We start from the raw sequence: 16081 nt of genomic DNA on the forward strand, positions 1-16081 counted from the left end.
TCCACACTGTCAGCACAGAGCCCAGTGTGGGGCTTGAACTCATGAACTATGAGATCATGACCTGAGCCAAAACCAAGAGTCAGACACCTAGCCAACTGAGCCATCCAGGTGCCCCCAAGTGTTATATTTTAAAATCACTTCTCCAACCCCTGATTAGTCCCATACATACCTACAACCATTATAAAAGTTATGGAATTATAAAAACCATCCTTATCAAATATTGAGTGGCTACCATATAGCAGGCGTAACTGTCTTCCTCCCTGCCATCCACTCTGACCCTGTTGGAGAAGGGTGAAGATGCCTCCTTTAGGTCATCATGATTCACTGAGAGTTAAAGCATAAATATTTAAAAAGTTAAATATCGAGTTGGGAAAATAGTCCCTTTGAAACCTTGTCCTATTCTATTACTCTTAACCACTTCTGCTTCTTCGATCTAGTCTGACCTCTTTGATTTTGTGTTTTGCTTTATGTTTTCCAAAAAATATTACCAACTCTTTCTTTATGGTCTTTTCTCCTCATGTTTCCTGCACACTGAAATGCTTTCCCTTAAGTTTTTGTTCAAATGCAGCTTTTCAGTGATACCCTCCAGAACATACTGTTTTACCACTGGGGCTCTTCTACTACCCAATATAGTGTTTAAAGTACTTCACATGTTTCAAATATATTTACTTTATTTATTTATTTTGAGAGAGAGAGTGTGTGCGTGAGTGTGATTGGGGGGAGGGGCAGACAGAGAGAGAGAGAGAGAGAGAGAGAGAGAAACCCAAGCAGACTCTACACCATCAGCCCAGAGTCCCAGGCAGGGCTCGAGCTCACGAATCATGAGATCATGAGCTGAGCCAAAGTCAAGAGTTGGACGCTTACCAACTGAGCCTTCCAGGAGCCCCTCAAATATATATTTTAATCCTTACTTATTTCTTTATTTGTACATTGCTTGTTTTCTTCTGCTAAGATAAAAGTTCCAGGAAAGCAGAGATCGTTCATTGCTTTGTTCACTAATATATCCCAAGCTCCTAGATGAATGAGTAGCATAAAGTCAGTGCACCATGAGTCTTCATTGAACAATAAATATGGCCTTCCAAAGGAACTGGGAATAGAGCCAAACTACCAGAACTAGGAGGAATTTCAGTGCGGTGAGGGGATAGTTCACAAAGAATGATAAGGATGTTTTAGAAGTGGTTCTTGAAACTGCAGTCACAACAAAACAGAATACAAACAAACCAAAAGAAATTTGCACTCCTCTCAACTTCCTGTCTTTATCAGGTTTATTATATCAGAAATCTTGACTTTTTCAACATCAGGAGCAGCATGGTGAAATTACCGGCAAATGGAAAATATCTCAAGTATTCTCCTTTAGAAAAATTTACAGGTAGTTTTGCTAAAGTTTTATCGCGTTGATCCATTTGGCAAACGTTTTTTACATATCCATTAAATGCAAGGCTACAGTGTTGATATAAGAATAATAAGGAAGTGGATCACATTAAAACTTTTCTTTCAAAAGATGTATAATTTCTCTGTAGTAACAAGCAATACAATTGAATAAAGACTGAAGGTTGTACATGCTCAGAATTAAAGCAGGGACTGTTCTGTGAATTTTGTGTTTTGCTACAGGAACCAGGGAAAAGTGGTTGGGTACCTGATGAGGGTAAGTAATTATTTATTATAAGTTTATAATGAGCTAGGTACTATCTTAGATATTGGGGAAAAAGAGAAAGAATGTCCCTTTGTCAACAAATTTCTATTTAATGGGGAGTACAAATAAATAAATATGTGATCATTTTTTAGTAATTATAAATGCTATAAGTATATAACTGAAGATATCATTTTTTAAAAATTATTTAATGTTTACTTATTTTTGAGAGAGTGAGACACATGGTGTGAGGAAGGGAGGGGCAGAAAGAGAGGGAGACACAGAATCCGAAGCAGGCTCCAGGTTCTGAGCTGTCAGCACAGAGCCGGCCCGATGCGGGGCTCAAACTCATGAACCATGAGATTATGACTTGAGCCAAAGTCAGAAGCTTAACTGAGCCACCCAGGCGCCCCATTTTAAATAAGGAGGCCAGAGAAGACCACAGTGAGGTACTATTTGAGCCTGTACCATGATGAAGTGAGAGAGGAAGACATACAAAGATTGGGGGGAAGAGTGTGGAGTTTGGGGCAAAGGAAACAGCAAATACTACTTATTTTCAAATGCATACTCAGCAAATGGCAAGATTGTGTTCTTTTTTATGGCAGAGCAAGATTCCATTGTGTGAGTGTCTGTGTCTATGATACATGTCTAGACATATATATACTCCTCTTTATCCAGTCATCAATCCATGAACATTTGGGTGATTTCCATAGTTTGGCTCTTTTAGATAATGCTATTATAAACATCAGAGTATGTGTATTCCTTCAAATCAGCATTTTTGTGTCCTTTGGATAGATATCTAATAGTGCAATTGCTGGGTCGTTGGGTAGTTCTGGTTTTAACTTATTGAGGAACGTCCATACTGTTTCCAGAGTGACTGCACCAGTTTGCATTCCCACCAACAGTGTAAGAGGGTTCCCCTTTTTCTACATCCTCAGCAACACCTGCAGTTGATGGAGATAGAGAGTATTATGCTAACCAAAATAAGTCAGTCAGAGAAAGACAAATACTATATGATTTCATTTATTTTATTTATTTTGTTTCTGTTCAGAAACAAAACAGATGAATGTCGGGGGGGGGGGGAAGAGAGGGAAACCAGGAAAACAAACTCTTAACTATAGAAAGGAACTGAGGGCTGCTGGAGCCCGGGTGGGTGGGGGGATGGGTGAAATGGGTGATGGGTACTAAGGAGGGCACTTGTGATGAGCACTAGGTGTTGTATGTAAGTGATGAATCACTGAATTCTACTCCTGAAACTAATATTACATTGTATGTTAACTAATTGGAATTTAAGTAAAAACTTTAAAAAAAAAAATACACACTGTGTTTTTACGTATCCCAATAATTAATCAGTTCGTCGTGATGTTTTGTGCTTTCTAAATCTGCTTGCAAAATTATAACTTGGATATTTCCAAGTGACATTATTCATGGCAGAAAGGAAAAGAAGGAAGCCTATTTGGGTATATCAATGGGTGTTCTTTAAAGCTCTATTTATGCTACTAAGTGGGTATTGGAACAATAACAAAATATGGGATGCCATTAGTGGAATACTTTTATAGTACATTTTCATTAAGAAATTATCATTGAATAATTTCCGCTCTGCAGAAATAATCTGAGATGATATAGCTTAAGAATAAAAAAGGTTTATCGATGTAATTTTTAAAAGTTTAACGGCGGGGCGCCTGGGTGGCTCAGTCAGTTAAGCATCCGACTTTGGTTTCTGCTCAGATAATGATCTCATGGCTTCGAGCCCCACATAAGGCTCCGTGCTGGCAGCACAGAGCCTGCCTGGGATTTTCTCTCTCTCCTCTCTCTCTGCCCTTGACCACTTGCCCTGTTTCTGTCTCTCTCAAAATAAAATTAGAAAAACTTATTTTAAAAGTTAATGTTTTTTTTCTTTTGAAAATATTCAAGGAAACAAAAAGCCCTTGAGCCAATGTTACAAGCCTCAAAACAAGATCCACAAGAACTGCTGGCCATGCTGATTGTTTTTTTCTGTCCCAAATGTATTTCTTGGCCAAGAGTCCTGTGTGCAGCCTGGAAAACAAGACTAATGTGGCTTGCTCTTTGTCCTAAAGGGCCAGAACATTTAATGGACAGTGAGTCCCTGACTTCCAGTCTTATTAATTTGAGTCCTCTACAATATAATAATATTTATAGAATATAATATTTCTCTATCAATCCACTTGCTAAGACAACTGAGTCATTAATAGGAACTTATGAAAAGTGTGACAGTTGGTAAAATGAACATTTGAGTAAATACCCTCGTCAAATTTCACCTAACAAAAAATATATCCTTACAAAATTCTACACATATTCTGTTGTTATAACTCAGTTTCCTTTATTATGTAAATGCTCAATGTATCATGTAACAGTTCCCTGGGGGCGGGGCGCTTGGGCATGCACACACATGCGGACCGGTATGTGCGTTCAGGTAATTTTGCGGAAGACTTGGACCCTTTGCAGAAGGTTGCATTCTCTGCATTGGGCTTACTGCTTTAATTGGTGTCATTTGACTTGTTCCTGCCCTGGGTTTTATAAACTGACACCTCAAGAAGATTTATTAGTTCCGATTCATTCTTTTAGCTTCCCTTCGGCAAGCATTGTTCAGACGTGGTTCTGACTCCTCCCGTGGCATTGGATCACAAAAGCACCTGTTAACTGATCGTCTTCTAGGGATCCTCGGTCCCATCTGTGGATGCAGGTCCTGTCAGCTAGACCACCTCATTTTAGCATTCCCCACCAACATTTTGCGTAATGATTTTAATATTTCTTGAAACCATTGCCTTGGTGCATGTTTTAACATTAGGAGTTCTGAAATCGCGATTTTCTAATTCCATCCTCTTTTCTGCTTTTACTCTCCCTGAATTTCCCCTCACAAACTGTTAGGTAACCCTGAAATGCAACTCATAATAGAAAGACAAAATAAATATTTATTTTCCTTATTTATCAGTTTTCAGAGCAATGCTTTGACACCCCAGCAACCTTCAATAGTAGCCAATGATTTATTATCTTTTTTTCTTTTTTAGTATCTAAATTAAAATTTTTAAACTTAAACATATCTGATGTCTTTTTGAAAAAAAATCTTCTTTAATGTTTATTTATTTTTTGAGAGAGAGAGACAGAAAAAGACAGAGAGAGAGAGAGAGAGAGAGAGAGCAAGAGTGGGGGGAGGGGAAGGGAGAGAGAAAGACACAGAATCCGAAGCAGGCTCCAGGCTCTGAGCCGTCAGCCCAGAGCCCCATGCGGGGCTTGAACTCACGGACCGCGAGATCGTGACCTAAGCTGAAGTTGGACGCTTAACCGACTGAGCCACCCAGGCGCCCCTCATATAAAATACTTTTGATACTCCGTCATCATGTTTCACATCACTTCCAATACTATTAATAAAAGTACAAAAAGGAAGAAGGAACAAAGAACTTGGCCAGGTCTTAGAAATAGTGCCTCTCTGCTTATTACTAATTCTTCCATATTTACATTCCTGATTAGCCACCACTTTGTAGAATTCCTCCATGACCCTAATGATGCATGAAACAAAAGCAGAAGGAACTGGCAAAGGAACTAAATTTCTTTATAACCTGCAGCCCACTGACAAATACTTGAGGCAGCCAGAGCAAAATGTTCCTCAGGGAACTGCCTACTGTCTTAATGCTAATGCTTTGCTAGAGGGGAAAACAACCTTAGCGTGACAATAGCTAGGCCTCCCTATCCTGGGAATCTTCTTTGGCATCTGAAAATCTCACTGGAAACTTCCCTTGGACTTTACCTCTTCCCAACTCCATAGTATATAACTAGTCTCTCCTTGTGGTCCTGGGGCAGCTCTTCCTGCCCACGGGTTCTGTCCCCGTGCTTTAATAAAATCACCTTTTTGCACCAAAGACATCTTCAAGAATTCTTTCTTGGCCATCAGCTCAGGATCCCGGGAAACCCCGCCCCCATCACCACCAAAAAAACCAACCACCAACCAACCAACCAACAAATAAACAAACATCTCATCACCTAACATTCCCAATGTTTAAATGGAATTGAAAAATGATTTACCATGCCAGCATGGTAAATAAATTCAAGAGATTTGAATTTTATGGTCTGCTGTTTACTGTTAGATAAGTTTCTTAGAGTTGCTGCAGTAAGTTACCACAAACCTGGTGGCTTAAACTAGGCCAATGCATTTCCTCATAGTTCTCAAGACTAGTAGCCTGAAATCAAGGTGCTGGCAGGGTCATGCTCCCTCTGAAGATGCTACAGGAGAAGCTTTCCTTGCATCCTCCTAGAGCCCCCTACTCAGTATCAGCAGAGCATTAATCTTCACAAAGACCTCTCCGTGGGTTCTTTTTCTCTCTTATAAGGACACACTCATTGGATTTAGGGCCCACCCTCATCCAGGGCGATCTCATCTCAATCTTCACCTTTATTACATCTGTAAAGATCCTGTTTTCAAATAAGGTCATATTCTTAGCTTCTGGATGGACTTGGATATTTGGGGGGACACTATTCAACCCACAACACTATGTTTCTTCACCTGTTGCTCATAGTTCTTTTACAAAACATTGAAGTGACCAGAAATCAATGATCAAATAACTGGTTTATTACAACAGTAGATTTCAAAATGTGGTGAATTGACTAAATACTTTGAACTGTCACCTCTACTAGAAGCATTGAGTAATTCTCCGTATAATAAATCAAATCTCTTTTGAAAATGCACACCTTTGACAAAATTGCATTGAGTGATTAATTAATTTCCTGACACTCTCCTTCACATCTTTGTTTCTGAGGCTATAGATTAGAGGGTTCAGCATGGGGATCACCACGGTATAAAATAAAGAACCTACTTTGATTATGAGCCATGAGTTTTTGGAGTTGGGTACACAGTAAAGGAACAGGACGGTCCCGTGGAAGATGGTGATGGCAGTCAGGTGGGAGGCACAAGTGGAGAAGGCTTTTTGGCGCCCACCAGCAGAAGGCATTTTTATGACAGTGACAAAAATAAAAATATAAGTAGTGAGGATGATTACCAGGCTGCTCACCTCATTGAACATGGCAATGGCAAAACAAAGCACTTGGCTGATGTAGGTGTCCGAGCAGGACACAGAGACAATGACAGAGTGCTCGCAGACAAAATTATTTATGATGTTAGAGCCACAGAAGGACAATGTCAGGAGAAAATAGGTGAGTGTCAGGGAAGAGACTATACCCCATGAGTAGGGCCCTGCCACTAACGATGCACACAGCTTTTGGGACATGACAGCTTTGTAGAGTAGAGGGTTACAAACTGCCACAAAGCGGTCATAGGCCATCACTGCCAACATGAACGTTTCTGACACTGCAAATATACAAGCCAAGAGAAATTGCACTATGCAGCCTATGAAAGAGATGGTTCTGTCTTCCACAACCAAGTTTTCCAACAGTTTGGGGGTAACTGTAGTGGAGTAACAGAAGTCGACAAAGGACAAGTGGCTCAGGAAAAAGTACATGGGGGTGTGGAGTTGGGGACTGACCCTGATGATCATGATCATGCCCAGGTTCCCCACCACAGTGACGGTGTAGACGGTCAGGAATAGCAGGAACAAGGGAATCTGCAGATCCGGATATTCTGAGAAGCCCAAGAGGGTGAATGTGGCTCCAGTACTGTGGTTTCCTTCCAGGAGCAACATGCTTGTGGTTGGAGAAGAATCTGAAATAATACTAAAAACAGTAGCAATGATCATCGTGATCACGCATTTCTATTGCACTTATCACGTGGCAGGCATTGTGCTAAAACCTTAAAATGCATTGATTGAAATCTTCAAATAGCACTGTGAATCGTAAAACAAGGAGCTTCATATTTTACTTAAGGATGGGGAGGTATATATAAGTTAAGGAACTCGTTTGAGATTGCACAGCTTACCAGTGATGAGCTCGGTTTTGAAATTGATCCTGAGTGGCAGAACTCCAATTAAATTTAGGGAACAGACAGAAAACTACACCACATTGTTGTAGACTACATGTATTTTTCACAGTTCCATCATTCTGAAGATCTGCCCTTTTTCAGGGGGTTAATATAACAATGCAGCTAAATGTAGCACTCAATTTTATAAAGAGAGGATCAGATGTAAAACATTAGAGGCGATAACACTTTGATAGTTATGATGTTCAACCCCAGGCTCAAGGAAGGCAGCATTTATAAGGCACCGCAAGAATTTCCGTGTTTTGAAAAAAATATGTGGATGTGGACAGAACATAGCCCCGCATATCTTCAAGCTTTCCACTGATTCTATCCAAATGCTACAATAATTACTTCAGTGTTCCAAAAACAATGCAGGAACCTGGTAAAATAATAAAGTCGCACTTGTGACATGTTTTCCCCCCACTTCTGTGTTTTCTTTCCTACTTAACTATTTTCTCACTTAGTGTCACTAATGCTTTCCTTTTTTTTAAAGTTTATTATTTATTTATTTTTTTTACTTTGAGAGAGAGCATGAGGGGAGGGGCAGAGGAAAAGGGAGAGAGAGAATCCCAAGCAGGTTTTGCACTGTCAGCGTAGAGCCCAACATGGGACTAGGTCTCACCAATAGTGAGATCATGACCTGAGCTGAAGTCAAGAGCTGGACGCTTAACCGACTGAGCCACCGAGGTGTCCCTTGCTGCTTTCAACAATACTCATCTAGATCCCTTAATTATTATCTTTTTAACTTTCTATTATTTTTAATCTGATAACTTTACTAGGCATGTATGATATTAAATACTCATAGAATATCTAAATTAAATTAAAAACGACATGTTTTGCTCAAGCTTCTCAAGCTAGACGTTACAGCAATAAGCAGCAATGGTTACATTATGACCCGGAAAATTTCTGGTGGGGCCATTGGTTTTGATTAACGTTATATATGTGATTATCTTGTTTTGAGTCATGCCATCGTTGTTTACTTGTACCTGTTATTTTGAGAAAGCAGAAGCATTTTTGTTCACAAGCAGTCCTTAGCCACAGAAGTATCTTTAACCATTTAGCAATATTTTTTTGTTTTTTTTGAAACAATAAGTTAGCCAGTAACAGGCACATGTCTAAAATATTCAGGTTAATTAAAATATATTAGCATGAATCTCATAAACAAAGACATCATTTTAGTTTTGTCTGACCAGGTCAAGGTAGAAAGAAACTATTATTTCCCTCATAGCTAAATGCTGGTTTTTGATATTCAACAACATGTGCTTTCTATGTGCAGAGAAGGAATGGGTGGGAAAGGGACAAAAGCTCATGACAGTCCAGCATAAGGAAAGAAGCCCGAGCTTGGGAACCTAGATTTGAATTCAATTTCAGGCTTTGTCACTTACTCTGTGATCTTTGATGAATTAAATTTTCTGAACCTCAGTTTTGTCAGCAATAATGACATGATGATACATGTTGCATGCGTGTATCAACATTATTTTAGCGAATGACGTTAACGTACTTAGCACTGAGTCTGAAAACTGTGGAATCCAGTAGGTATGGGCTTCCACACCCTCACTGTTTAAAAAAAATTCTTAGTGCTATCACTAATTAATATTATTTTAAAGCCCTTGTATTATTTTTTTTAAATCTAAGAAATAGGTCAAGGGCCAAAGTGGGCAGCCGCAGATAGGTGGGTACATCTGGGATGCCACAGGGAAGCCCAGGTCTCTTTCCTGAATCTCCACTTGACCCTGATCATCTGAATTTTCCAGTTACTGTCTTTCAATAAATTCCCTGTGTTTTCCCCTTTGCTTTCTCATTATTATCTGATTCTTTCTTGTCCTCTCTTTATAATATCAGGTTGGCACCCATGGAGACTTGGCAAAGTGCAATCATTACCCAGCTGGATTATAGTAGCTTAAACACAGCTAGCTTCCCTGGAGTGCTTCTAGCTTGCACTGGAAGAACATCAAATTCTTCTTCCCTTGATTACTGTGGCTATTAGGACAGCCTTTAGCTCTGACAACTTGGATTTCTTCCTATCGACTAATTTATCAAATCAAAATTTCTATGCTCAGTTCCACCTAAGGCCTGACCGGAGCCATTTCCCAACATCTAACCTCCTTTAATGCCAATATCCATGGCTGATCATCAACAACACGTGCTCATTTGTTCTATGGTTTATGTGGTTTTTCTTTCCTTTGACCTGAAATATTCTCTTTTTCTCCCGTGTGTTGATGCAGCACTTGCATTCAATGAAAACTACTATCACAAAGAAACCTTCCCTTTTCACTCCAGCAGTATTTTCTACATTCTTGCTGTACTTACGGACATTATTCTCAGGAGATCAAAATGTCATGATCTGTTGCGTTCACTACGACTTTATACATGTTATTCTTATCTCCTATCTATAGGACTTTGAGATGTCGAGGACAGTCTCAGTTTTTACAATATTCTTTTGAAATTTTCAGTGTGATTCTACTATGCTAGGAGCATGGTAGCTCTTCTCAAAGTAAAAATTGGGATGATACCCTAGCGAAGGGGGAAGAAATCACAGCTCATCGGCGGGAGCTGTTAGAAAGACCGACTTCAGAGACATTATGTCATTTAGACCAGCAAAGAGTATTCCCTGTCTCAAAGGCTGCAGGTCCCCCATATAAATGAAAGATTACACAAAATAGATCAGCCAGCCTGATACCAACTCACCTGAAGATCCTGTGCTATTATTAACAGTCTCCAAGGAAGTTCCAACTCAGAATTCAAACATTATTAAACATATTAAGCGGTTGGTAAATATTGCAGGAGTAGAGAATAAATTTTAATTAGTGTGACAGGATTATATTTCTTAGTATCCAGAGAAACTCAGAGAAAGGGGAGAGAGAAAGAGAGAGAGAATCTGACTCCTAGGACCGAAATGTAGGGTTTATGTATGCTTCCATGACCTCAGAGATTTAGACCCTAGAGAATTAGTACTCAACTTTTATTTTTACATCACAAACTCAGAAATGAGATTGCGTGCTAGCTTGTGTGGCGTTTTACAAGAATGCAATTTCTTCTAAATCACTGGAGACAATGTCACCAAGTCTACAGCATGAATTTCTTTTAAAAATGTAATTATAGAAAATATACAAACTGACTTGGAAAATACGGTAACTACAGTAAACAAAGGTAAGGATAAATCAGCCAATATGCAACCATTCAGAGATAACCGTTATTAACATTCACTGTATGATTTTTCTCTTTTTCTATGCAAAATATATTTGTTGTGAGATGTATAAACAACAGAACTTGGATTCTGGATTTTTCATTTAACATAAAATAATCATTTTTGTCCTTGGAAATATTGATTTGCTTCATTGAGATAAATGTGTGTGTGTGTGTGTGTGTGTGTGTGTGTGTGTGTGTTTCAAATATGGGCAATCTATTCTTCCAAGTTTGTACTAATACAGTTGAATATTATAATCTTTTTGTGTCCATACGTTTTTAAAAATGACTAAGTATTTTGGTTTTTTTAATTTTTTTAAGTTTATTTATTTATTTATTTATTTATTTATTTATTTTGAGAGAGAAAGAGCTGGAGCAGGAGTCAGGGAGAGGCACAGAGAGAGAGGCAGAGAGGGAATTCAAGCAGTCTGCACACAGTCAGTGCAGAGCCTGAGGCAGGGCTTGATCTCATCACTGCGAGATCATGACCTGAGCCAAAATCACGTTGGATGCTTAACCAACTGAGCCACCTACTCACCTGACAAATGTATTTTGGAAGCATGTTTAACTCTCTAAAAACAATGGGTTCCAACCAATCCATTGGTTCTACTTTACCTGAATACCACCCAATTAGATCCATTCAACACTCTCCCTGGGCCCCTGAAAACCTATCTCTTACCCTACTCTTGCAGGGACCCTAACACAACAGAGGCTATTTATCACAAGGAATAGAAACATTTGTGGTAAGTGACATGAATCCCAGAGGTCTGCATTGTCATTCTCACACTGGGGTAGGCATCAGTTCCGCTCTGCCTCTGCTCCCCACCACTACACCTCTGCACACTGGAAATGTGAATTCTTTCTGATTTCCTTTCACAATTAGAAAGGTAAATAATACATTTGCCAAATCAATGTTTGCGTGTTGTGTGCCTTAAGCCATATTCATCTGACTGAGGCTACTATTTGGTTGAGTTTTCCATGGTCTATGGTTATTCTCCAAGATCCATCTGGTTGCCTCTTGCTTGAAGAACTCTTCATATGACTTCTTTTACTGGCAGTCACCAGCTGTTCCTTCACATTCACATTTTTTGCTGGTTCGGGGAACAAGCTGAGGAGATTTGGCCCTTGCAGAGGGTCAATACTGAGAAAATAATCTAGCAGTGCTTTGTGGAGACACAGGAAATTTATTTGATAAAGTTGTCTAAAAATTTAGTGATGGGAGTGCCTGGGTGGCTCAGTTGGTTACACGTCCAACTCTTGATTTTGGCTCAAGTCACGATATCATGGTTCGTTAGATGGAGCCCCGTGTCTGGCTGGCTCTGCCATGAACAATATGGATCCTGCTTGGGATTCTCTCTCTCTCTCCGTCTCTGCCCTTCTCCCCATCTCTCTCTCAAAGTAAATAAACATTTTTAAATGTTTAAAAAAAGAATTTACTGGTAAATTGAAAAGTAAAGAAATCCTAAACTCTGTAATTTTTCCCTACAGAGCCTTTGTTATGTTCTAGGCTGCTGTGGGAGGCTGGGTATGTGAACCAGAGAGACAGATTGAAATGTCCTACGGAAATGTCATGGTGTTTAAGAAAAAAATACTCACAAGAGAATTGAGACCTTGCTCAAAGGCTTGACCATCTCTCCCTTCTCACAGTATTTGTCTGGCTATTAAGCTGCAGAAGAGAAAGTTAAACTCCAACACGAGAAGGACAGAACACAAACACTACACATTTTAAGATCTGAGGGAGCTACATAGGAGCTAGGTCTCTCTCAAAAGCCAGCTACGCTGAAGGAACAGGGATGGATCATGGGATGATTTTAATGGTTTCTTTCCTATTCTCGGAGAACCTCTCTTCCCCCTCTTATATCAGCAAGACTTCTATGACTTCTATGACTTTTATGACAAATCATTCTTCTAATCTGCCTCTGTTTAGAGCCAAGAGTACTTCATTTCTTGTCCTCACCAAACATTTACTCATGGATACAGCATCTGTCTTTTCTCAGAATTCATAACAATTTGAAAACCATTCTTCCATAAACAAGCGTCACCCTTACCTCAAATCTCAAAAGGACAATTACATGACAGGACGATTATACCTCATCGGTACAGTTTTAAAAGTCTTGGTAACATAGATGCTATAAGATTACCAAAGGCACAATGCAAAAGATTTAAGTATATTAACAAGTTTATATAGTAGCATATTTTATTTATTTATGTAAATTTAAGTTTCTCTATGTTAAACTGACAAAAACTTGTCATATCTTTCCTACCAACTCTTGTTTATCCTTGATAGGTTTATAGAAAGAGCTCTTCATGAAAGACAAACTACTCCTTCTAGAAAAATCACTTTTTAAAGGAAAGAAGTCAAAAAAAGTTTATAAAAGGCAAAAATATCCCTCACACACTATTTTTCCTATTCTTTTCCATTTCCTATATTATTGCATGGACCAGAGAGAACAATTTTTTCTTCAGTTAAAATAAATAAGTCGGATTTCGTATCTTATGGATGAATACTGAAAAAGAGAATTGTTGAGGTCCATGGGAAGTGTTCACATAACTTCAGAAGACACAGCTAAACTGTTCCCAAAGTGGTTTTATGTTTTACCCCCATCAGAAATGTGTGAGCAATCTGCTTGCTCCACATTTTCACCAGTACATGGTATTTCAGTTTTATTTATTTTAGCCATTCTGATGTGCAGCAGTATCTCAGTGTTAATAAGAATTTCACTGATTAATAATACTTAGTATCTTTTCATGTGCGTAACGATTATTCATTTATGTCAAGTGTCTGCTTAAATATTTCACCTTTTACTAGATCCTTTGTCTTCTTGTCTTGAGTATAAAGAGCTTTCTTTCATATGTTCTACAAACAAATCCTTTGTCAAACATGTGCACGTGCATACATGTGGCAAAGATGTATATATAGCAAATATTTATTCATAGCCTGTGGCTTACTTCTTAACAGTGTCTTTTACCACCAAGGAACGTTTGCAACAGATTTTAATGTTGGTGAAGTTCTTTTCATCAGTTTTTTGAGGATCCATCCTATTTGTGTCTTATCTTTAAGTGACCAGATATGCTTGGGTCCCTTTAAAGTTTCATGAGTAAAAGTCAGCATCTGCCGTTCAATACAACAAATAGCAAAAGGTTGGCTTCTGTAAAAGGTACAGTGAGCTGACACACCCCGCCAAAGCCGTCCCTGGAACATGAGCCACCTGATTGTGATTCGAGGGAATCATTCTCGACCTGCACATATTTGATGAACTGGTGATTAGTTTTATTTTGGAAACATACATATGAAATCATACTACATGATAAAATAGTTTAAAATAACTTACAAACATTGCAAAAATATTACGATCCAAGAGTTTTATTTATTTATTTGTTTAAGTTTTGGTTTACATGTCTGGAGATATTTCCCTAAAAATGAATGTGTACAAAATCAATCATCATAAAATGCCCTGCCATAAATATATTCGCTGAAACATATTAATTGCAAAATGATTTGAATCATCAACCGCATGACAAAGGTTGAACAATCTCTAGCATAGTAAAACAGTTTGTTTTTTCAGGAATAAAATCATGAATCTAACAAGATTATATTGAGGGACAAAGCGATTTTGCAACAACTAATCTCAATGTGTCCTTCACATCTTTGTTTCTAAGGCTGTAGATTAAGGGGTTCCGCATGGGAATCACTACTGTGTAAAACACAGATGCCACTTTAACTCTGAGCCAAGAAGTTTTAGGATTAGGGATACAGTAGAGGAAAAGGATGGTCCCATGGAAGATGGTGATGGCTGTCAGGTGGGAGGCACAGGTGGAGAGGGTTTTCCGGCACCCATTTGCAGAAGACATCCTCATAACAGTGACAAAAATGAGGGTATAGGACATCAGAATAACCATCAAGCTGCTCACCTCATCGAATATGGCAGTAATAAAACAGCACATCTGGCTGATATAGGGGTCCGAACAGGAGACAGAAACAATTACAGAGTGGTCACAGATAAAATTATTTATGATGTTAGACTCACAATAGGATAATGCAAGGAGAAAATATGTGAGTGTCAGGGAACACACTATACCCCATGAGTATGACCCAGCCACCAGCGGAGCACAGAGCTTTGGAGACATAATAGCAAGATAGAGCAAGGGGTTACAGACTGCCACACAACGGTCATAGGCCATTGCTGCTAACATGAAAGCTTCTGTTACTCCAGATATGCAAGCAAAGCAGAACTGCATAATGCAACCGGAGAAAGATACGGTTCTGTCTTCCACAATCAAGTTCTCCAACAATTTAGGTGTCACTATGGTGGAATAACAGAAATCTACAAAGGACAAGTGACGAAGGAAAAAGTACATGATCGTGTGGAATTTCAGATTGATCTTGATGATTATAATCATGCCCACGTTGCCCACGGCAGTGGCCATATAGATAGACAAGAAAACCAGGAAGAGTGGAACCTGGAGGGCTGGGTATTCCGAAAAACCCAAAAGAATAAAAGGGTATGATACTTCGATTTCCTTCAGATAACATCACGATTCCTGTTGATTGAAAAGTTATTTCTAAAAGTAGACCTGAATGGAAAGGAGAAACAGAAAGAAGAAAGAGGCTTCATATGCCTCTGTGAAGTTGACACAGAACAGTGACTCTCAACGTGTGGTCCCCAAACCAATAGCAGCCGGAGCACCTGAGAAGTTGTTAGGAATGCAAAGTCTCCAACCCCAACACCAGCTTTCTGAATCAAAAACTGGGATGGGGCCTACAATTCCTTTTTTTTTTTTAATTTAATTGTTTATTTAAATTTGAGAGAGAGAGACAGAACATGAGCAGGGGAGGGGAGACAGAGAGAGCAGAAAGAGAGGGAGACACAGAATCCAAAGCAGGTTTCAGGCTTTGAGCTGTCAGCACAGAGTCCAAGGTGGGGCTCAAACTCACAAACCGCGAGATCATGACTTGAGCCAAAGTTGGACATTCAACCAACTGAGCCACCCAGGTACCCCGGGCTCACAATTCTTGATTTGACTGGGTCTCCAGGTGATTCTGCTGCCTGCTAAATTATGAGAACTACTAGGCACATAAATAAGTATATGTATTTATTATTTATATATATATATATTTATTTATTATATTTTATTATATTATAATATAATTATACAATATAATATATATAATTATAAAACAATATTTAATATATAATATTATATATATAATTCTATTGTTTAAAATTCAGCCCTCTTAGTATTATTACTATTAGACTGAAATATAAACTTAGGGCACAAAAAGAAATTGTAAGAGCGAGACAGGCAGACAAGAAGCACGGAGTACTTTGTTATGGTCCTAA

At 38.8% G+C, this 16081-nt stretch overlaps 2 protein-coding genes across 2 annotated transcripts; both read right to left on the reverse strand.

Annotated features, from left to right (window-relative positions):
• Window positions 1-6309: 6309 nt before the first annotated feature.
• On the reverse strand, window positions 6310-7281 carry LOC125911482 (olfactory receptor 5D13-like). The gene has a single exon (XM_049615358.1). It carries the CDS (start codon window positions 7279-7281, stop codon window positions 6310-6312), a length of 972 nt encoding a protein of 323 aa, XP_049471315.1.
• A 7049-nt stretch (window positions 7282-14330) lies between these two features.
• Window positions 14331-15273, reverse strand: LOC125933741 (olfactory receptor 5D13-like). Its single transcript, XM_049646869.1, is given in 2 exon segments — window positions 14331-15240; window positions 15242-15273. Coding segments are annotated over 2 exon segments (942 nt in total).
• Window positions 15274-16081: the final 808 nt, after the last annotated feature.

This window comes from Panthera uncia, chromosome D1, assembly GCF_023721935.1.
Source record: "Panthera uncia isolate 11264 chromosome D1, Puncia_PCG_1.0, whole genome shotgun sequence".
In the NCBI taxonomy this organism is placed as follows: Eukaryota; Metazoa; Chordata; class Mammalia; order Carnivora; family Felidae; genus Panthera; species Panthera uncia.

Excerpts from the sequence above, each read along its gene's own strand:
- LOC125911482 (XM_049615358.1), bottom strand. The coding sequence starts at position 7,281 with ATGTTGCTCCTGGAAGGAAACCACAGTACTGGAGCCACATTCACCCTC.